At 42.2% G+C, this 24,035-nt stretch overlaps 1 protein-coding gene across 2 annotated transcripts in view; it reads right to left on the bottom strand.

The window, feature by feature from the left end:
• The window catches only part of LOC138534910 (flavin-containing monooxygenase 3-like), a 349,886-nt gene that overhangs the window by 123,968 nt on the left and 201,883 nt on the right, over positions 1–24,035 (bottom strand). For both annotated transcript variants that reach the window (XM_069641257.1, XM_069641256.1), the window contains exons 3-4: positions 12,490–12,678; positions 3,835–3,991 (exon numbers count right to left, since the gene is read on the bottom strand). In XM_069641257.1, coding sequence (XP_069497358.1) covers positions 3,835–3,991; positions 12,490–12,678 — 346 coding nt within the window. The remainder of the gene's footprint in view (positions 1–3,834; positions 3,992–12,489; positions 12,679–24,035) is intronic.

Here is a 24,035-nt window from a genome sequence, read left to right as displayed (position 1 = left end):
TTGCTCTTCTTTTGCACTCTCACCCATTTTGCATTATGTTGATCTAAATCATTAGAGATGTAAGGCTGAACCGACATCTTAAGGTTATGGTTGCAAAGAATGGGCTTTGTGTAGAAAAAGAAGAGGGACAATATTAGTTTCAGAGCTTTTCATATTTCTAGAATTTGGTTTGGAATAGATAACAGAAGATGCTAACATGTTATCTAAAAATGTTGCTGCAACACAATCTCCTGGTAGTGTCTTCACCCCTTATGTGAGGTACACCGAAATTGAAAATTTGGGCGGTGTGACAAGAAAACCCAAATTCTCTAACTGAACAGTGGAATATTACTCCCTTGTTGCAACAGGCACTGTTAAACCGCATACTGATGGCCAGGGTTCACATATTTAGCACATTAAAATCTTTGGCGGTAGCAGGGATTCAAGATCGAATACTAGCAGGGTTCGGAACTGCAGGAAAGGTAGGCAGCAATGCAGCATTAACAGTGTGCATATCTTGAATAAAATGATACGTGTCTTTACCAGCCTCTTGATAAAATGAATAGCAGTATTGCAAGTGCTAGTGAATAGCAGGTCGTATACTTTCTCTAGCTTGCTTAGAAATGGGATATTGTGTAACACACAGAAGCGGTTCGGCTGGGTTCAAATTTATTTTTACAGTGTCAACATGCATTTTACATTATTTGTGTGAGTGGACCATAAATAGGCTGACGCTGACATAGTATGATGTGCTGACTGTTGCGTCGGGTAATTTGGGCCCTCAGATTTCCAATGTCCAAATTCCTTACAATAATTACACTGATCATTATAAGCATTCCCAATTTGTCTTTCCTGAAGTCCTCTTTCTCCCTGTTGCGCCGGAACTCCTCTTCCTCTTCCACGCCCTCTCCCTCAGAAACGGGCATTCGCCTGGTACCCTCCTCTTCCCTGGCAAAGGAAGATGGCGGCCTCTTGCTCTGAGGCTTGGAGAAAGGTCTGTACCATGTGGCATAGATCCCATTTTGAGGCTCCTCATTGGCTGGGAAGCTGTCAAACTCCTCAGCCCCTTCGGCGGTTACTAATGGTTCTTTTAGACTGCAGATTATCCAGTGTGCACACAAACCTCAAATTCCAAGGGTTATAATTTAGCATTGTACACCCTGCCTGAGGGACGAACCGGGAGTTATCGTCCCTGAAGTTCAAGTTAATATTCCTAGTACAGAAAGAGTATTTAATGTGGTATACAGGCCCATAACTCCCAGTGCAGCCTCAGGACAGGATAAATTAAGCTATTATATTATATTATTACCTGTATCGCTCTTAATACTACATATCATAGTTACTCATTACGTGGCCCTCCACATGTTTTGGAGTCGAACTCCCACAATATGTAGCAGCATAGTCAATAGTGAAGGATCATGGCAACTGTAGTCCAAACCATCTGAAGGGTGATATAAAACGTAACCATAGAATATAGTTGTTAGAGCATAAATCTATCTTGACTATCACAGGTAATTGGCTGAAGGAACCCCTGTGCTGCAGGCAAACTTACTTGTTTGTATAGCCCGCAGATTGTCAAATGAGAATGCTCGTTCAGCATTCCAAAGGTTATAGTCTGAATAACGAATAATGTCAGACGACAGAGTAATTTAAATGTTCTAGGTTTGAGATGCTTGCTCGGAGAATGTCTAATCACTTTGGTCTAGTTTCTCTCAAGACAGCATCATATTTGCAGGTGGGTTTGTATGTATGGACACCTTGTCAAGTGGAATTTCGACTGGCATTTTCCTAACTGAGACTATGCAGCTTTCTGAGCTGCAAAAGCATGCTGGCTTTGACAAGATACAGACCAAAAGGAGTTGGGAGATCTGCTAACCCAGGGACGAATGGGACAGAGGGATATTGAGAGCCGGAGCTGGAGGGTCACTTGTAGATGGAGAAGAGGATGAGGCACTGGATGTGAACCTCCATGTAGAAAGAAAATGAACCTAAAAGTGGTACTAAAAGATCGATCCATTTAAAAAGGCAGGGCAGGGGAACCACTGACCACACCACCCTATTATAATAACCAAATTGGCTTTTGTTAGCAATTGCCAGGAATCAATCACTGCACACCTGGTCCCGTCACATTGACTCTCAATGTCTTTTCATCTATTGTTTCAGGGTTTCATGCCTCGTGTCCAAATGACAGATATCCCTTACATCACAATCTTCCTTTTGCTACTCATCTTGGAATGTAAAATTCCACTAATCACAAGCATGCGGTTTTGACTAAATACCACCTTTTAAACTAACACAAAAGTGGAAGGCAACCCGTAAATTAACTGGGGACCCAGGATAAAAGATGCAGAAAGAAAAGGCTTGTTTCTGTTGACTGATAAATGTACAGATATTCAAGTAGTCATCTAGATTTTATGAGCATCATAACAATGATTGAATAGGTGTGTGGTAACCTAACTTTACCAAACTCAACAGAAATTAATTATGCATCCTATAATATGCACAAAAGGATTTCTGAGTCAACCAAAAGTAATCAAAGAGAAATTAAGCAGACATTTAATGTTGAGATTTCTACATAATGCAAAACAATAAATAAACATAGCTGTTTCTTCAAACACATGATTTGTGTGATGTCAGGTGGACACGAATCAATGAAGAAGAAAAACGGCATAAATTAAGCAACACAAAAAAACATGGACGCCTAAGTGCCTTACGTATTCACCTACATGCATAGAAATGGAAACTCAGAACTAAGTTAAATCAAAAAACTAGGGATTAACGATTGAACAGACCGGCAGTTGTCTTACTATTGATGGATACATTGCTCTTTTCTCTGATGGGCTCTGCTTAACGTGATAAGCCTGTTTAGTCCATTTAAAACTTGGATCCAAACTGAAAACTGAAATATTTGAGGCTTTGGACATTTTATTGACATATTGAGGAATCACTTATTATGCAATCTAACTTCAAAGGAGAACACAGAGAATCGCATGGAAATGCCTAACCTTTGCGGCTGTGCTAAGGGAAGCAGAAGATTGAGGTATGTGAGAAAGAAGAAATGGAGGGAGGGAGAGAGAGAGAGAGAGAGATAGAAAGAAAAGAGAGAGAGAGAGAGAGAGAGAGATAGAGAGATATGGAGAGAAGGTGAGGGATCTCCCTCTTTAGCAAGCGAAGTTTAAGCCGAGCTTTGAAGAGACTAACTTTGATTGTTATGGTAAGTGGGTCCTGGAGTGGAGCGAGTAGGGAGAAAGGGAGGAAGCAAGAGGAGGCACAGGGAGGGTATTGGGCAGTGAGGTTGAGTGCAGAGGAGGACTGGAGGGAACGAGATGGTGAGTAGACAGAAATACAATCAGACAGGTACTGAGGAGCAAAACCATTGATAGATTTGCAGGCTAGGAGAAGGAACTTGAAAACAGAGCAGTTGTGCATGGAGGCCCAAGCGGCATGTTGTTGGTAGTTGAAAGGTGGGGAGGGTAGGAGCAGGTTGTAGAGAGTGCGGGTTACAAAGTTGAGGAATTTGTCTTGAAGAAGGAGTAGAAAAAAAGGCCAAAGAGTAGGCATCAGCAGCAAGCAAGTTTGCTGGCAGTAGATCATAGCAGGTGGAATATCCACCCAAGGCCCAATTTTAGACAAGGAATTGGGTGAATATTCACATTTGCCCCCACTGACGACAAAGAGGCAGGTGGGACACTCCCCCAGGGCTCCAATCCACAAGACAGAGAGACCAATGAGCGAACCAATCTAACCTAACAACTGAATCAGAAGCAAAAGTGATGCTGAGACCGGACGCCAAATACCCCATCACATGTAGTACCCAGAATATGTCCTGAATCTAGTGCACCTTCTAGGACAAACCTGCAAAGTGTGGAATGTGAGGATACACGTGATGCCCAGTGCAGACCATGACTGCGTCAAAGATGTGGGACTCCTGCTTGCCATCGTTTTCTGTGACAACATCCCATTGGCCAGAGACAGAGAAGTCAGGGCGCTTCCTCACACTGAGCACCATTGTCTAAAAGGGAAAACCAAGTCACATTTATTATATGGAAGCATAACTAAGCAGCGCAATCACATTGATAGGTAATCACTGATCACAGGATACCAAGGCATACATAAATTAAACCGAATGGAGGGGCAAACAGATGCCTGTAGATTTAGATACAGGCACTTACCCACTCATCGGGCACTAGGGTAATGTCAGGCAGTTTTCTGAGTGACTGGGCCACTTTAATGGCTTACTGCATGATGCAGCTGGTATTCTTAACAAAGCTAATGTCCCATTGTGTTGCACAATACATCATATCATACAAATATTCTTCAACCAAACCGCCTTTCAATATCTACAAAATTCTGATTGAAAAAAGAGGTGTAAACCCTAACATGATGCATTCGCATTTGTTTTTTGTTGCACCTCTTGTTTACTCTCTGGGGCATTGGAAAATGAGGTTTTAAGTGTGTTGGGTGTAAGGATAGTTTTACAGTGAATGCACGCATATAACATTCTGTTACCATGACGGCATCTTCGTGTATGGTTCCAGAATGTTGATGGAATCATACACGAAGATGTTGCTGAAAGAGGTTGGCCTTCCCGGGGCTCCTACCATTAAACGTAGAAGTTAGTTATACATATAACGTGTAGTTGTGTAATAATTGCTGCAACAATACACAACAATTGGCAACGAGGAGTTACTGCATGGAGGGAGTCCCGGGCACAGCGTGAGCAGTGAAATAAACGCTTTGATTAATGCTGTTGCCGGTTACGAGGAGCGGTGATCGTAACAACAAAAGAAAAGGGAAATGCTCTCACATGAAACAGGTGAACGGCGCGATCAAGGGAGGAGATAAGATTTTGATTAGGACTCACAGGGAGCAGCAGCATACGAGAGACGCGCGCGAGCGGCCAACCGTCTAATGCACTAGAGGAAAGGACCTTAGTGCGTGCTGTACGTGCCGCCATTTTGGAAAGGAAGAAAACGATGAATGATACGAGAAGCTAAACATTGGTTCATTGTTAATGCCATCGAAGTATAGATCGACGAGGAAGTTCACACAAAGGTAGAGAGTGTTGTGGAGACGCTAATATATAAAAAAAAAATTTTTTTTTTTTTTTGTGATTGCACGTGCACTATTTATGAACAGTATTCACTAATAAAGAGTGAAGCACATGAAGTGAAGTGTACACAGGAGAACTAAAACAACATTGCGTTGGAATCTAGAGCATCATGCAGACCATATCTGCTCCAGTAAAGTTTTTGCCATTGCCTGGTAATCCAACATGCCCCTGGGAACAATGGCAAGATAATTTCCAAGTATATCTGAGGGCAATAGGAGGTTCAAGGTACAGTGATGATCAGAAAGAGGCCACTCTTCTAAGTTGTGTAGGTGCCGAGGCACTAAGGATTTTTAGGACATTACCTGAATTGGAACATGATGAAGTGAGTTGGGAGGAATCTTCGAGTGGAGCTAGAAAATATGACACAGCGATGGCCAAACTTAATAAACATTTTGGAAATAAAACTAACATAGTATTGGAAAGATATAGATTTTTTTCGAGAAAACAAGGTAAAGAGGAAAATATAGACTCATATTTAGCCGCATTAAGGGGATTGATGGCCACTTGTGCTTTCACGGGAGTAGCAGATGAATATTTAAGGGATCAAATGGTGTTGCATGTGGCAGATCCCCGGATTCAACAACGTTTGTGGCAGGCGAAGAACCCCACATTGGAAAAAACAATTGAGATAGCCAGGTCAATCGAACTGGGCGAAAAATGTATGAAGGAAGTTCAAAATAAAATGGAGAATGTAGAAGTCAAATCAGTTCAAGATATGGAGGATGGGCAACATAACAGTCAAGAAGAGGATTTGATTGCTATTGTTAAAAGATTAGTCAAGTCAGACGTGAGTGGTGGAATCAAACAAGGAAGGGCAGGCATGTTCAGACAAAATAACAGATGTTTGAGTTGTGGATGGTACAGACATGTCAATGCAGAAAGAGATTGTCCAGCTGTGGCAGCAGAGTGTTACAGATGTGGTCAACTACGACATTTTGGAAAAATGTGTCACAACAGTAGAGCAAGAGGAAGATTTAACAGCCGTTTTGGAAGAAATACTGGACGCTACAATAGAGGCAGAGGTGCAGCGATGACAAGTATAAAGGCATTGTAAGACATGAGTGGTCCAAGCAATCTCTTGGCAATCAAGGATCGATTTGAAGACAAGGTTCAAATACTAGCTGTTGCGCCAAGTGAAAAAGGTGTGGGACCATGGGTTGCCATGGAGATAAATGATATAACGCTACAAGTGATGGTGGACACTGGCTCTCCTTATACGATGGTTGATGTGGAGACATACGTCAATGTATTAAAAAGGAAAATGGGAGAACTACAGATGACAAAAATCAAGGCAACTGGATATGGAAAAACACCCATCAACATTATAGGGTTTGTTTGGGTACATCTGAAATTTGAAGGGAGAAAAACATACTGCAGATTATTTGTGGCTGAGGATGGGTTTTCGATAGTAGGATGGTGGGAGCAAGCAGCTTTGAAAATCAGAATTCATCCTGGTGAAAAGGTGCCCATTTTATGCATTACAGAGCACAGTTCTGATACCGCAGAGAATTTGGCAAAGGCTTTTCCCAAAGTTTTTAATGAGGAAATAGGTTTACTCAAAGTATTTGAACATCGGATCATACTCAAAAGGGGTGCAAAGCCAGTGGTACATAGAGTGAGGAATATACCCATTGGTACCAGAGAAGCATTGAAGGCCGAATTAGAAAGGTTATGCATGCAGGATGTCATCGAACCTATTGAAAGCTCGGAGTCGTTATCCCCAATTGTAATTGTTAAAAAACAGGATGGATCCATCAGAATGTGCGTGGACCTAAGAGATTTGAATGCTAACATTTGGGTAGATCGCCATCCTTTGCCGAACATTGGGAAAATGTTGACTACCATGAAGCCGGCAAAGTATTTCACGACGTTAGATCTATCGTCAGCATATCACCAAGTAGTACTGGAGGAAGAGAGTAGACATTTAACGTCCTTTGTAACACCATTAGGAGCTTTTCGGTACAAGAGAATGCCTTTTGGGTTGGCTTCAGCAGCCGCAGTGTTCCAGAGATTGATGCATCATTTGTTTGAAGGATTACAAGGAGTACATTATTTTCAGGATGACATATTGGTGTCAGGAATGTCTCAGGAAGAACATGATGCAAAGTTATTGGGAGTATTACAGGTACTACAGCAGAAAGGAATGACATTAAAAATTGGAAAATGCAAAGTCAAGAAAAATGAGGTAACATACTTGGGTCATCGAATAAATGCTGATGGGATAATGCCAAAAGAATCATTAGTGGATACCATTTTAAAAATTTCTGATCCCAAGAATAAGGACCAACTTAGGAGTTTCATGGGTTTAACAGAATACTACTCGAAATTCATTGACCACTATTCCGACAGAACTGAGAAAATGAGAAGTTTAATGTGCAAAGGTGTCAAATTCGAGTGGACTGAAGATTGTAAAAAAGAATTTGAGCAAATCAAAAAATTGATCAATAAAGCACCGGTGTTAAAGTTGTTTGATTCAAGTGCCAAAACGAGGATATCTGTGGATGCAAGTAACATAGGACTGGGAGGAGTTCTAGAACAAGTTCAAGCTGGTGAAATTGTTCCCATTGCTTTTGCTTCAATGACATTAAGAGGTGCTGAGAGACATTATTCAACAATAGAAAAAGAAGCTTTGGGGGTTAAATGGATATTAGAACATTTCAAAAGTCTCATTTGGGGCATTCCAGTGGACATTATAACAGATCACAAACCACTTGTACATGTTTTAAACTCGAAAAATCCTGGTGTCGGATAATGGAGCCCAATTCATGCCTGTGGAAATTCAAAAGTTTCTGAAGGACAGGGTCATTAAACATAGCACCACGGCCTTATACCATCCAATGGGAAACGGGTTGGTGGAGAGGATGAACCGTTTCATAAAAGGTATTATTCAACTAGCCATGATAAATGATCTACCCTGGAAAGAGACACTCAAAGAGGCTCTCAACACATACAAAGTCACGCCACACTCAGTTACTGAGGAAATTCCATTCACATTGATGAGAGGAAGGACACCTACAAATAGACTTAGGCCTGCTTGGATGACAAAAAAAGGAAACAAAGAGATAAATTTGGAAGACATTGTCAACAAAGTAAAAAAGAAACAAGAAGAGTATAAAAGATACTATGACAAGAAAAAACATGTTCAAGAAAGTCAAATCAAAACAGGCGATTGGGTAAGAGTGAGAGAGCCAAACCGTGTGATGAAAGGGGAATCAAGATTTCGTCCTCCTCAAAGAGTGAAAGAATGTTCAAAGAAATCTGTGATCTTAGAGGATGGCAGGAAATGGTCATGCGATGATGTAGTTTTGGCAAAGGAAAGGGAGATAATGAGAAATTAAGGAGAACAAGGCTGGTATGGAGAAACATTTCAAGACAAGATATCCAAGGATGATGTTGAAGAGACAAGTATAATGTGTAAAGGTAATACACAAGAAGAGAAAACCCAAGGAAAACCACAGGAAGGAAGGAGTGACAATTCTCAGACGATACCAAGATATAGGAGAAGATTGTGGAACCGTAAACAAGACTATGTGTATTATTGAGAATTTGAAAACCGAGTATTCGGATCCAGCTAACATGTTACACCTCTGATAACATGAAGATACTGTATCCTTTATAAGCAGACAAAGTTAAAGTTATGATTTATAGATATATATACAACATAGCAGCAAAGTTATGATAGTAGTTTTCTGAGTTTCAAATTTGTTTATTTTATTAGGAGGGGAGATGTAAGGATAGTTTTACAGTGAATGCACGCATATAACATTCTGTTACCATGACGGCATCTTCGTGTATGGTTCCAGAATGTTGATGGAATCATACACGAAGATGTTGCTGAAAGAGGTTGGCCTTCCCGGGGCTCCTACCATTAAACGTAGAAGTTCGTTATACATATAACGTGTAGTTGTGTAATAATTGCTGCAACAATACACAACATTGGGTCCCATAAACCCTTTCAAATTGATGGCTGTTTGTATATTGGGAGCCACCATCCCAAGTAATTCGTGAAGGTAAGAACACTGTCATAAGGAAATCAAACATTTATCTTAGAAAGGTTTGGAGATGGCTCAGCAAAGTAAGCACTTACCGCTACAATATTTACCCACCAGATTTTAAAAAAGATTTCTTGTATAGTTTCAGATTGATTTAGACTGTGACTTGGTGCTACCCCTATATTAAACTCAAAAAATTGGTTGTGCTAATGAAAGACCACATGGAGAGGTGATCTACTGGCCATTCTGGAGACATTGAAGCAGGCCACATGAGCACAAATCCCAGGTTCTCCATTTGACAAACATGTGTGATCCTGGCCCAATCACTTTACCTCACAAGGCCTAATTGTACCTAACTTCTTAAATTGAGATCACACAGAAGGGATGCATTCTAGTTTACAATATAAAATCAAACATGCTAAAGCATTTATTTGGCATATCAGCCTTTTCCTGTCATTTGGAGTATGATCACAGCTTGACTATAAATGATGTATGAGAGTTAACCTGGCATACGTTGGCACTACTTGGGTATATAAAGTTCTGCTTCCCATATTATAATAGTGTCTAGAATGTGAGACAGCGTTTAGCATGTTATGACTAGACCGTGCATGTAAAGCTTTAACTGATATAACATGGCAGTAACTGGCCATATGAAGCGTTACTGGAACGAGAAACAACCATTGGCAAGGCCAACAGTTTGGACTTTTGCAGAGGCACGAGATAGGAATTTGCAAGCACTGCCATAATGGAACTACCTGGCCATAGACGACAACAGCTGGAAAATGGTGCATTTACTTGGGTATATGATAGCAGTGTCTGGCAAATGCCTAATGCTATGCCCAGACCACAACTGTTGGCTTTGTCAATACTTCTTTTTAACAGGACTTCAGTGCAGTGGACATATATAAATGAAGAGGCTGAAGGCACACTCGGTTAAGACATTCTATTACACCAGTAGTGCATTACAGCTACAATTAAGCCTTCACCTATCAGCAGACTGGTTAGAAAGAACACTGTCAGGCCAACATTTATTCAGGAGGATGCATTTTGGGCAGGCAAGGGGAGGTAGTAGGTGGCAAATGGCAAAAGGGGTTAGCAAGGCCATGTGTAGTCAATGGGTGGGTAACCTTCCAACCAACAACCACAGGATGTGTGTCCTTCCTCACGTACCATCTCTCTCTAAGCTGTACTCCACTGCAATAGTTTCGGCTGATAGCCAAAAGTAAAACGTGCAGCTGAGCCCATTACATTTTGAGACAGCAGCATAGTTAATTTATGGTTGAAAACTAAGAAAATATTCACCATAGAACAAATATGAGATCAGGAATCTAGGTATCCCCAGAACTGAGAATCCAAAGCTGAGGATTAGTGTATATCCCCAAACCCAAGGAAAAACAATTAACAAACAGTGCAAATCAGGTATATGAATAAAGCACATTTTAATCAGTAAATATTTAAAAACCATTCAGTGGTTAGCACAATTAACACACACAGATTTATATCCACAATCACAAAGACAATTTACATTCAACAATTATAGCTACAAATTCAGAAATAAACAACAAATGTAAGAAAAGTGCTGTGGTGACTCCTGTCTAGCAAGATGAAGACTACCTAGTGAGGAAGATGGGTTTGTAAATACATTTCAGATCACATGGAGAGATTTCTCAGTTGTAATATGCAAATGTTTATACATATGCCATTGTGATTTTACAGTGGCTAATGCCCCACATGTTTCAGTTCTTAAATCCAATAAATCTGTGAACCTTCCTCAGGAGTTGGTAAGATGGGTCACACTTAATTAGGGGGCTCGTAATTGACAATTCCCATTTATGTTCATAAAGTTGAAGCTTGTGTCTTTCAAACCTCGGATGTTTACACTTTGGGTGGATGTGGCGGGAGTTCTCTGCAAGTAAACAGAGGTCGACTGCCAAATCCTTTAAATGGATGTGTCTCTAGGTCTGGAATGTCCTCTGTCTAAAGTACACATATACAGCCCAGGAAACTCCTCTAATGTCTGAGATCACAGAGTTGCCACTAGATAAGGTGTCCGCTAACTAAGTTGGTAGTGGAGTCACAGGCTTAATTCAAGTAGGGCTGGAGGAGCAAATCTTTTCCAACACAGTGCGCTTTGGAGATCTGAATTACTAGCGGCCTGGAAGCTTGCAGGGAACTTAGCAGGCACCTTATCTACCACCAACTCTGTGATTTCTGGCATAAGAGGAGTTTCCTGGGCCATATGTGTGTTCCTGATCTCATATTTGTTCTATGGTGATTATTGATTCGGGGGAGAGGTCAGGACTGCCCATATAACCATGCAGGTGCAACCCAGTTTTCCAATTTATTTCATGCTTGAAAACTAAAAAAAACCTTTGGTCCGCTTAAGTTCTATTTCTTTTATTAATTGAACAGTTATTGTAGTTTTGTTTAAACTTTTGTGATTACACATCCTGTGATATCACCGGGGTCAAAGATCATATGACATCGCCTGTGATGTAATTAGTCAAAGTTCATGTGATGTTACTTCCTGTGAAGTCATTGGTTAAATGATGTCACTTCTGCTACCCCTGGCCTTTTGGTGAACTGACGTCCCTTCCATCTGTCTCTGTTTAAATACTTACTAGATTGTTAGAGACATCTGTAGAAAGCTGATCCTTTTTGCTATGTGTACATGTGACAGTTTGCTCAACAAGATGGTGAGTCTAGGCTAGAGCCTTCAAAGTATAACCTTCATCAATTAACTCCCAGCAGCACAATACTTCATCTCTACAAATGTTGACTGGGTAGTGTCTTTCAAACAATGGAAGGCTCTTTTGTACAGTGTTTCCACAGACCTTTTTAAGAGGTATTTTGATTAATCTGGTACATTTACCCTTCAGATGTTTTGAACAACGACTCTAATGAATCCTCACGTTGGCTTTGCTGGTGCGGGCTGATGGGAGTTGAAATCCAAAACGTATGGCGAGTGAGAGTTTGCATGAGCAGACGGATGGGGCTAGGACATTATAAACAGTACAGTGGGAGGGACTTTGTTTGACACATGTACATGATGTCCCATGAAAAGAGACTTGACAAATCAGTGTGCAGAAATACTTTCAGGCTATACAGTCTGAGAGCTTAAATCGTGTTGCACATGTCCTGTGCTGAAGGAATACTAGAAGGGAACATATTCCATTCCATATATCTCTAGCGTTCTACAGTTTAGTCCGATGGTCTTGCATAGTATCATATATTGTTTCTCTTTTACTCATCCCCTCTGAAGATCATTGTCCTCATGGGAGGGCACCCTTCATGCTGGGATCTGATTCAACCTCATGCTCATTTTACGTTTGCTTGAAACCCCACATCCCAACCCATCACCCCCCCATCAATAAGGAGCCCACCCATCAAACCGGACCTCCATACCTTGAACTTGATGTGTCTCAGGAGCTTGAAGTGCTCTGCGTAGAGCCGGAGGTACTTGAGGAAGAGTGTGTTGTGCAGGTAGTTAGGATAGTCTTCAGGTATGGGGAGGTCAGGGTAGCACATCATCTCCCTGCAGGCGTTGGTGAAAACAGATCTGTAGATGCTGGCCCTACCCTCTATGGCCTCCTCCTGAAAAGAACACCAATAATGCAAGATGAACATTATAAAGGAGCATGGAGGAACCATGGGTATCATGAGGCTTTCCTCTGCTATTCTCTATCACTAGAATGATGTCATTTCAGTGAGCTGTTAACACCACCACCTACCAGAGCCTGCCACCCTTCCATAAACAGCATCCTCTCTGCAAAGCACATTCTTTCTCTCATTTCATAAACTTTCTCACTGCTCAAATCTTACTGCAATGATATGATATGATATTTTATTTATATCGCGCCCACACACAGGTGTTTCAGAGCGCAACCAGGCAAAGGGAGGGGGAGCAGGGGAGAAAACAAAAACAAACGATCTTACTAGGCCCAGTGACATTGAGAACGTGCAAGTGCATGGGAAAGGGAAAGGGGGGAAGTGCAACAGAAAAGGGAAGGGGGCAAAGAAGTGCAAGGCATAGGATAAATAATAAGTTAGTGGATAAATAAGTGAATAAATAAGGTGATAAGAGCAGTGATTAGTGCAGCCAGTGAAGGGTGCAGTGCAGGGCAAGTCAGGTAGGGTAGCATCTGATAAGTGCAGGAGAGGAGTGGGGGGACCTGTGAGGGTACAGATAACAGGCCCCGGTGCAGGGGTGGCCGGGAGGCAGTGCCGGAGGATATCCGGGAGGGCAGGTAACTGAGCCAAGGGGGCCCCTTTGGCAGGTGAGGCAGTGCTGAGAAGAGAAGGCAGATCAGCAGGGGAGGAGAGTGGCAAAGGCAGATGCGAAGGGGAAGGTCTTAAGGAGCTTCCGGAATCGTAGATGGTTTTCCTCCAGCTTCAGGGTGGCAGGGAGGCCGTTGTAAAGGGAGGCTCTGGCCGAGGACAGAGATCTGCCCCCTGCACGTTTCTTAGAAAAGCGGCTGACCCTGAGGGAGTTTGAAGTAGAGGAGCGAAGGGCTCGAGAAGGGAGGTATTTACGTAGGGATAGTTGAAGGTATTGGCCCCCCAGCCCTGCTTGTGCACCTTCATCTATCAATTGGTGATTTGCCAGGTGCCTGCTGCCGGGGGAGCAGCTTCAATACACTGGAAATGGTTTTATTGATCGCTGTTGTCCTCTTCCCTTCCTTGTTATCTTAGACTGCCACCAGAGCCTTGACTCACATCTCCTTGCTGGACATCTCATGTGCTTCTGGGATCATAGAGCAGAGGATCAGTAAGGTTTTGTATCAACAGGGTGCATGCCCATAACAGTGTGCAAGATCAGGGGCACCAACAGCGGCATCATGTATGGAACGGTGTACCATTCCAAGGCTGGCAGACACAATGTTATTCAACAGTCTAAAACGTCTGACATTGATGCCATAATCCTATTTTAACTCAGGTGAAAGACCCACATAACCACACTTTCATAGATAAGACCTGTTGGAATCAGGCAGTGGTGCGACCACGCTTACTTGAAATCAGTGCTCTCCTCTCACTACAACATTTTATAGCCAAAATCCCAGCATTTGCGGCATCATCCTAGGGTTGCCAGACCATGCACCAAAGATACCATCTTGAAGAGTCATGCCCAGACCGCATGGACCCCAGTCCTTCCCTGTGATGTCACATGTTGAAGGGTCCAACATGAATATACCCTAAATGGTTACCTCTTTGAAATCGTAAAGCAGAGTATCATTGGTCCAGCTGCCAGATCACTGCCAGGCATATGAGCAGTAAGCAGATCCTGGTTCTGCTTAGGTCTAGCTGAAACTGGTATCACTGTTACTTTACCGCATCATCTAGCACAATGGATAGCAGAATGAAGTGTAATATCAGCATACACGCCTTATCTAGAAAGTGAGGAACGTGCACGCCATTATACTGAGAGATACAAAATAGGGCCAATTAAAGACAATTAATATCAAAAGAATGGAAGCATTTTAACCTAAATCTCAAGTGAAGCGATTTATAGATACCCATGAAAAAAATCGACTTCCTGAACAGAATGGTATAGGCAAATAATAGTATTGTGATTTATTCATACAATTTATTCAGCAAGTATTCCCGAACCGTGAGACTCTTCCCTAGGTGTGAGATCTGTATAATGAGAAAACGCTGCACTGAATGATCCCACATTGTGCTTGGACTTCAGCAAAAGCATTCCACAACATGCAACCCAGCCAGGGTTCTGGGCCTTCAGCTTAAGGTAAATATCTACAGTGAAATCTTAACTATGTCGTTTATCAGCGTGAATTGATGTCAAAGTATTTACTGCAAACAACCTAAAAAGAGCGACTAATCTACATAAACAGCAGTTCATCTTCTCATTGGCCACTGTCCTCTTCTACGTAAATATTATGTTATGTTACTGGCATTTATAACAGGCACCGCTGCCATTTGCAGGTTCTCCAGTTGCTTCAGTGGAGCTGAAAGCGAGGGGGTGGTTTAGGTCATTGGAGTGGGAAGGAAAATGCAAGCTAGCTTTGCTAGTGTGTAGATGCGTGCAGAGCGGAGGTATCATGTGCTCTACGTGCTCGACTGTTTCTAGGTGTTCCGTGTCCAGAGCATAGAGGCATTTTTGTCAAGAGTGGAGCTGCATGTCCCCGTAGTACTATGATGCATTGGTCGGGACTCTGATATGTAAGATGATTGTAAAGTTGTGTAGTGTTCTATTGTTTGATAGCTGTTAACATAGTTACTCAATTGCTGTTTGTGAGTGTCTTAGTTGGTATATGCATAGTGTGCTTGAGAGTAACGGTTGTTAATGTTAGTGCAGGTCGGTTAGGGAAAGGTGTGAGATAGAAAGCCCATTTTTTACCTGACGAGGTAGCCCTCAGTACCTTCTGCTGGCTTTTCTGGGTTTTGGACTTTATTTTCCTCCCAACCAGGCTTAATCCAAAGCCTGAGACAGTGTGAATCTGTTTTTATTTGCTCTGCCTTCGGAGTCCTTATTACTCAGCAGGGGTACCCCAGGTGTACTCCATAATGTCTCATAGAGGGTACTGTGATGAAGCCTACGTAGTCATCACTGATTCCCCGGACCATGAGCAGGTCCTTTTAAGCATTCCACCTGAAACAGTTCAGGGGAAGGGAACCATCCCCTGGATACAAGGATTGTTTTGCTGGATATGGATATTTGGTATTTGCACTCTTTTATTGAACTTAAAGCAGAGACATCTTTCCTTGCACATTTTGGTGTGAAGGTCAGCCATGGTTTGGACACAAGGACCGTGAGCAGCTCCTCCCACATGGCCAGAGCAGGGCAGCCACTACCTGATCCTGACGCTGGGGGTGGTATCATGAGGTGGGATCATGTGGAAGATGATGACTATCAGGAGGAAGTGATGACTCCAATGGAAGAGACACAGTAGTCTCCTCCCCTCGTAATCTCTGCAGTGCTGATGGCATTTTGTCAATCTGAGAAAAATACCATTCCCACTTCATATGCACACAATGCTCACTTAACATCTGTTAATGTTGGGTTTAATAGGAATAGAAACCTAAAGCAGAATAGCTTTAAAAGGGTCAAAACATCTCTGGACGGACTCCAACTCCCCTAAATCCTTCAGTACTGGGATGAAGAAGAGGAGAAAGGAGTTAGTGTGGAGCAGAAGAAACACCAATGTGCAGACTAGACGTTGTAATGCTAATCAGCTGTGCAGTATATTTAAAAATGGTGACCTTTTCATGGCGGTAGTGAAGCACGAGAAGCAAGATGCTCAGCGGGCTTAGCAGGAAGCAGAACCGAGAGCAGGCACACACGAACAAACTCTGTGGAGTAAAGCAGGCGCTTCTCTCCGAGACGACAAGAGACCGTGGCCAGGCTGTAGAAGTTGTGGCCATGGTGAAAGGCACAGGTTTCACCTGTGGACAATGGAGAAGCTGTCAGGAGACCCGAGAGAGTGCCTGGAAAGCGGGGAATGCTTTCCTGAGGCACAGACAGCACTGGAGCTCTACGCCCCAGGTTGGACATGGCAGCAAACACTGATGTGTCTGCCCAAGAGCTTAAGGATCCCCAGGGTATATCAACAGGTAAACTTGGGAAGTTACTTTAAACATCAAACAAGTACCATAGAAATACTGAATTTACCTGAGTCTCCATATATGAGATGTCGACATGGGGAAATCCAGAGTAAATGTTTTCGGAGAAAATGTACTTTGATGAAGCAATTGATAGACAAGATCTGTACAAATCCTTATATATGAAAAGTCACTATGGGGAAGATTAGAACAATTATTGCCACATGCCAATGAAGGTTAAAAATAAAGATAGCAATCCAAACTTGAACAAGTCTCCATATGAGGGATGCCAATATGAGGAAAGTTGTGATAAGTGTAACCTGGAGACAATATAGTATAACCAATGAAGGAGTACAACTGTGTTAGACTTAAACATAAAGAGAACTGAAAGATTAATAGATGACCTGATGAAAGAGGTGCATCAGGCACATTAGGTGTATCAGGTGCAGCAAGACTTTGGGAGAAAGATACCTGCAGGAGGGTATACCAGGGGATCTACCAAGCCCACAGGGGGGATTCCTGGCAAGGGAGTACACCAGGTAATCCGTGCAGAGTTTGTGAACAAGAAAGAACATTGTGAAGGGGGTTCCTGGCGGGAGAGTATGTGGAAACATAAAAATAATATGAGGCCGGGAAGCCCAAAAGAAACACACCAACACAGGTTACAAAGAACATACAAGTGCTTTATTTAAAAGCTACAACAGTTACCAAAGTCAATTGACAAACGGATAGCTATTCGGCTCTCAGAGTAACATAACGAACTTCAACAAAGGTTCGATGCATTAGTGAGAGAGACCGTACATTGGAATACTTGGGCTTTTTATACTCTTTATCCAGCCCTTGGCCAAACCCCTCGCGGGTTAACCATTCTAGGGATCGGGCTTATGGGTTCCTTGCCAGGTCAATCCTATAATATATGCATTTTGATTAGTTTCGCTGATATAGTTGTACATTTACACATAGGTCAACAATAGGACAAGGTCTCAGTTTGTGACCCTGACAAGTGGCCTGCGGGCATATTAATTATTCGTGTGTACGGAGGTCACAACGGCCAGAATCTTACTCAGAATGTCATTCGGTCTCCATTTTGATGTTCAGGGTGACTTCCACATTACAAGAGAACCTAAAATGGCAGCTTAATCCAAGATGGCGACTTACATTACTTTCTCTAAGGTCAAAACCTAGCCACAGAGTTTGTTCGCATATGATGTTTAGACAACTTGGCGTAGGCCAATACACATACAATTGCTGCGATAGGAGGCATAATATTGTTTCAATTCCGACAAGTACACCAGGAAACTACCTTTATATGTTGTTTGAAAGGGAAGAACATTGTGAAGGGGGTCCCTGGCAGGAAAGTACACAAGCAGACCTTCCTTAATAAACTGTTGCGTAGAGGAGACACTTTGCACCATTCTAATAACAATCACCACTGCTTTGAAAAGGTACTCTTCGCTACTCTTAAGAAGGTGTTGTGTAAAAGAGACATTTCTACTATTCTTGGGGAGCCATTGTTTGGAAAGACAATTTTCTCATCATCCCTAAGAAAGTGTTAAAACATAATTTCTTGAGTTTCCAAGAGATACTTTGCCATCATTGTAATTGTAACTGTAATTGTACTTGTTTACAGTTGTACAGTGCTTATTCACAAGTGAAGTACTTCAAAGTGCTTCAGGGTGGGAAGGGAGCAAGGGAATACAGTAGTCATTCTGAGGCCTTGAAGTTTCCGAATGATCTAACAAAAAAGATACTAGCGTGCTCGGCCTGATGGTATTACTACTAGTGCAAGTGCATGAAGTGTTTCAGGCGCAACCAAACTAGGGAGGGGAGACAAAAGATGGGACAAGACAGAACTTACTAATCCTAGTAAATTCAGGCCATGCAAGTGTACAGACAGACCTGTGAGGGAGGGGGGTAAGTGCGCCCAGTCCAGCAGGGCCCTGGGCTAAGTGCATAGAGGTTAACCCTCTCATGGAACATATGCTGAAAGTGCAGTAGTCAGAACATAGAGCAGAGGCCCGGAGGCAAGTGCAAAGACTGGCGGGGGAGCCTGGGAGCTGTGAGGCTCTGAGGTGAACCAGGCGACCACTCAGCAAAAACTGAACAGAGATAGGGAAGGGAAGGAGGAGTGAGGCTGGAGAGAATAAGAGAGGAGGTTAGCAGGGTAGAGGGAGAGTGAAGGAGGAAGCAAAGAGGAAGGTCTTGAGGAGTTTCCGGAACTTAAGGAGCTCTGGCTTAAGGCAGAGAGAGGCAGGGAGGCTGTTCCAGAGGGAGGCACCTACAGAGGATAAATATCTACCCCAAATCTCTGCTTAGAAAAACAGCTAACCCTCAAAGAGTTGAAGGAGGATGAGCGGAGGGCTCTCGAAGGAGAGTATTTAGGGAGAGAGCATTGTAGATAGTGCGGGCCCTGGCCCCAGAAAGCCTTGTGGTCAATGCAGATCCTGATCCTAGCACCCACGGGCAACCAGTGAAGGGATTTCAGTGCCAGAGAGATGCAGTCCCTGGGCTTGAGGCCATTAAACTACCTTTGTGTGGAAAAGACAATTCTCATCATCTTAAGGAAGTGTTATGGGAAAGAGACATTTCTGCCACTCTTAAGGAACTATTGTTTTAACTGAACACTTTTAAACATTCTACCGGAAAACAGTTTAGGGGAAGGGAACCATCCCATGAATACAAAGGATTGTTTTGCTAGATATAAATATTTGGTAGTTGCACCCTTTTTATTGTACTTAAAGCAGTGACATCTTTCCTTGCACCTTTTGGTGTTCATTTTGGTGTGAAGGTCAGATATGTTTTGGAAACAGGGACTGTTTGCGTACTTTTGACAACGAGGCACAGACTGATCTTTAGTTTTGGTTTCATAGGTAGGGAAACTCTTGTTAGGATAGAGACAGAAATGACTTTATCCAAACCCTTTTATTTTAGTAAAAATTCTAATGTTGGAAACATTACAGCTTTGTGTCTGTCTCTCATTTCTGGTCCCTCAAAGTACCCCTTCTCTGTTAGTCATGTGGCTAGGCTGGTGGTAGCTTTTATTGTGTGTAAAATGGATCCACTTGCTGGTAACCATTTTATCTGGTTCAGGCCTTTTTGACTCCCCTCCTCCATTTGATTATCCCTTTTCCCTCTTCGGCTTATATTTGAGTTCCCCGTAAATACGCAGTGGGTCCCCATCGGCTAATTTTCCTCATTTGCACAGCAGAGAGCAAAAGGGGAGTGTAAAAATGTGGCATAGACGCTTGTACATCACACTTTTGCACTCTGCCATGCAAACAGAGTAAATGCTGCCTACCATTTAAACATGGCAGGCAGCTTCTACAATTGATTCCTGTGGATACCGTCTTCTTTCTGTGGTATAAAAAGCAGACGGACTCCATAGGATGCCAACGCATATACACCAGCATGAATCCCTGTGTCTTCATGGTGCTAAGAGACATGAGTGGGACTCTGAAATATGTTGATCGTGGAATTGTATCATTCTGTTTGATGACTTTTGAGACGGTTATTCAATAACCATATACAAGTGACTTAGCTGGCTTTGCATAAAGTCTGTTTGAGCATTGAGATTGAGAATATTAGTGTGGGGAGGTTAGTGGAGGGCGAATGGGCAACTTGGAGCATCCATCCAGTTGTCCATGGTGATGTCTCAGTAGGGGTGACCCTCAAATGACTTCTCGGTAGTGGAGATAGCCAAAGACACCCTGTTGTGGGCTGGTGTTTCTGGCAGTGGATGGTGTTCAGAGACCAGTCATGGGTGAGAATGGAGAGGCGGGGAGCAAAGGGTGGAGTGGAAGTGGAAGTCATAGGGAGCATGTAGAAGTAGGTATCAAGAAGATTGTGGGTGAGTACAGTTTCCAAGGAGAGTTTAGAGTAGACATTCGAAATAGGGCATAGAAAAGCTATGTGGTCAAGGCTCAATATGTAGCAAGTTAAATGAATTACATTGGGCATCGGTGGGGGCAAAATCATGGTAGGCCACTTATGGCATGTGGCACTTGGGGGCAAAATCACAGTGGGACACCAGGGAGCAAAACTCCAGTGGGGCCAATTCACAGTGGGATAATCAGGGACAAAACCACAGCAGGACAAAGTTATAGTGATATAGAGTAGGCCTCAGCAATATTACAGTAGGACACATGGGGGCAAATCCCAGCAGGCCAAATCAATATGGCTTACCTGAGAGCAGTAAAGTATAAGGTAAGAAGATGAATGGAGAGAAGGTTAGTGCGGGGTGCAATCAAGCTGCATATAGTCAGGCATAACATAACCTTTCAAGGTAGGATAAGGGCAAACAACCTGGTCTCCTCCGCACACTCCTTGCACTGGTCTCTGCAGACAGTTCCTATTTTACGTGCTGACTGCCACTGTCAACATTCATCATCTTTCTCTCCCTCTCTCTCTCTCTCTCTCTCTCTCTCCCTGTCTCTCTCCCTTAACATGGATTGTTCAAATGTCAGAGTGAAGGCTGGGGACTGACTAAACTCATTACCTTAAGCAGGTTGCTAAGAGCTATGAGAAACATAAACTCTGTTTTAGAGACAGAGCTGCCTGGAATGGTCTTCTCCATGCAAGGGAGTAGGTTAGTAGACGGCAGATGGTAGAATAACAATAGTGTATGTCAATTGCACAAAACAAGTGCAGTTGAGGCAACAAGTGCTAAAAAAATTAACTAGTGAGGAAGCAGGATGAAAACAGTGAATCTAGTAAGAAAGTTAGCATATCCAAAATATTGAGTAACAATAGATAATCCCTAATGTGACTATGTAGAATGGGGGATGAGCGCATATGCTATGCGGTTTATCGCGCATGTCCAAATGCACAGTTAATTGTATTTGAACGTTTTGGAAGTTATATTGTTTAGTTTACATTTCAATTACAGAAATATCTATGTAAAGTCTTCTTTTCCTTGCTGTTTCCTCATCTTTTTTTACATTAAATGGCTCATGGCTTCCTTACCTCTTCCTTTATTGTTGTCCTTAACTAGTTCATTTAAGTTTCAGGGTCTGAGGGATAGAGATGTATGAACTATCATGTTCAGTTCTAGAATGTAAGGACCTCTAAGGTTCCAGAGTCAAACAACAAACAACCCTGTATGCACACGATGGAAAACTAAAAAGTCGGTAATCCACTAATTTAATAATTGCCATACATATACTACAATAAAATATCATAACATTACATCATATGAAACTATTCTCTAATACCTGAATCCTATCTGTGTTACATCAAACCAATGTGAACAACACCACTTGTGAAAAAGATAAAAATTACAAATTCACAACTCGACAAACAAGTAGCATTCACACTCATACATTCATTTACAAAGTGCCTTGTGCAATTATAGATACATAATTAAGATGTAATATACTTCAACAGCCAAGACACGACCGCCTTGGTGGTACACTATACCTGCAAATACTCTTCACCAGGAGAGGTCTTGACACTTGTTTCCAAGATTATAAAAATAAGCACATAATATACAATTCCAATACTAGCCTGCCAAACATGTTTCGTTCCTAATCGGCTGGATGAAACAAATCACAGGAACTTCTTTAGGGGCTTGTGTGTCTCTCTGTTCCACAGTAGGGTTCTTGCTATTCTAAACTAAATCTATGTCCTAATATTATCAGTATATGACATTATCAATTCAAACAGAAGTAGCAGTAATCGCTTCTGAATAGAACAACATTTCTGACTCCTATGTGTTCTTATTTTCTTTGAAGACAATCACTTATCTTTCAATCGGAACCCTGTAAACAAACAATGACATCCCATTGTACCATGGAGCTTATTGATAACTCTGAACATGTCAACTATTTCATACCATGCAGTGCCATCATCGTGTAGCATGCATGGTAACTTTGTGGGACACAACCCTTTAAATCAGGTGTTCCACATTCACTCTCCTTAACCACATCCTGCCAGAGCATGTGCCAAACCAGTTTTGCTCGACGCCATAACTACACCTCTTAGTGTCATGCTCAGTTATATGTGCTCTAAAATGTGCAAAGCTTGCTTACTCGCTTGCTGGATCTTAGAGCTATCTTGAGAGTAAAAAGCACAACTTGGTATAGAATAGGATGCAATGAATCTTTTCTGCAGCTTATTCTGCTGCTGTAACATGGCCGGAAGTATATTATTTTTTATATTCAAATTGGGGTGATATTCATTTGGTGACTTCCAATACTATGTATGTTGAAAATCCATAAATGGCTCATCCTTGGGTTACCTCTGATGCGGATATCTTTATAAAAGTTACTACGTAAACAATGCCTTCGTCTCACACTGTTGTAAAAGACGTCTTCATACGCTGTACGTAACAAACAGACAGACACCATTGCTTGTACTCTCTTGGTCATTCTTCTGATATGCACTTTATCCTGAGCATATTCAATTGTTGCAAGCATAGTTTTAATTACCTGATATGGTCTTCCATTGCCATCACAGTAACTTGCTCAAGTCCGGCTTCCAAGCAATGCTGCTGGACGCCTGTATAATTCAGAAGCTATACAATGCCTCTCAGGAATTACAGCATTCCGTTACATTGCTGACGCAATTCCTGTTTTAACTCTCACAAGGAGTCCCTGGGCATTGTGGTTAGTGTAGGCATTATATTAGAACTCCTCTAATCTTGTGCAACATCAATGCTCTTGTTTGCACGTATAGCATGCAATTATACCATGCTACGCAACTTTCAGGGGAGCGTCCTTTGGTCACCTAACATTACTCACAAATGATACACGTAGATATATTTAATCGGCCAGAATTCCCCTGGTCTACTGCTTCTGTCATGTTCTACAGATTTCTAACATAAGGTACCCATGTTTGTAGCTCGGATTTCGACCGGGTACACATTGCTTGAGCTAAATAGCTTTGTGCTCTTTTCCTGTGCAGATCTAAAGCGCTGTGTAATAAATGCTGCTCCAATCTAACTCTGCAGGACCATTATGACTCAGCATCTAGGCTATCATAGTCCAGAGAATATGAGGTTAAATGAATCTGTCTACTTCATTTTGGGAAGGCTAGATACTGCGTCCTCTGTTCCCCCGCTGTATGGAACTGTTTTTAGATCTATAAAACAAAAGCAGGCTGGAAAAAAGAACCAACAGTAAATATTTTTGGTACTCAATGTCGTGTCTAACTCCTCACTGACACCTCGTTAGCTATTATATTAAAGAAGCTATCATAACTAATATCACCCTCATTCGTATGTGTTGTAATGTGAGGAACCAGTTGGATAGTGGGAGAGAATACCCCAGAAAAACTGATAGATGGCTAGTATTAATTGCTTATACATAGCCACTCAATATTCTCATTTAATCCTTGCAAGTTACTTTTCGTAAGGAACATCAGCTCTTGTTCCTTTCTGAAAAGCCTTTCTTTGTCTC

This window comes from Ambystoma mexicanum, chromosome 1q (genome assembly GCF_040938575.1).
Source record: "Ambystoma mexicanum isolate Mex_15411 chromosome 1q, UKY_AmexF1_1, whole genome shotgun sequence".
In the NCBI taxonomy this organism is placed as follows: Eukaryota; Metazoa; Chordata; class Amphibia; order Caudata; family Ambystomatidae; genus Ambystoma; species Ambystoma mexicanum.
Note: the sequence above shows the minus strand (reverse complement) of the source record. Positions and strands in the feature narration are given on the sequence as shown.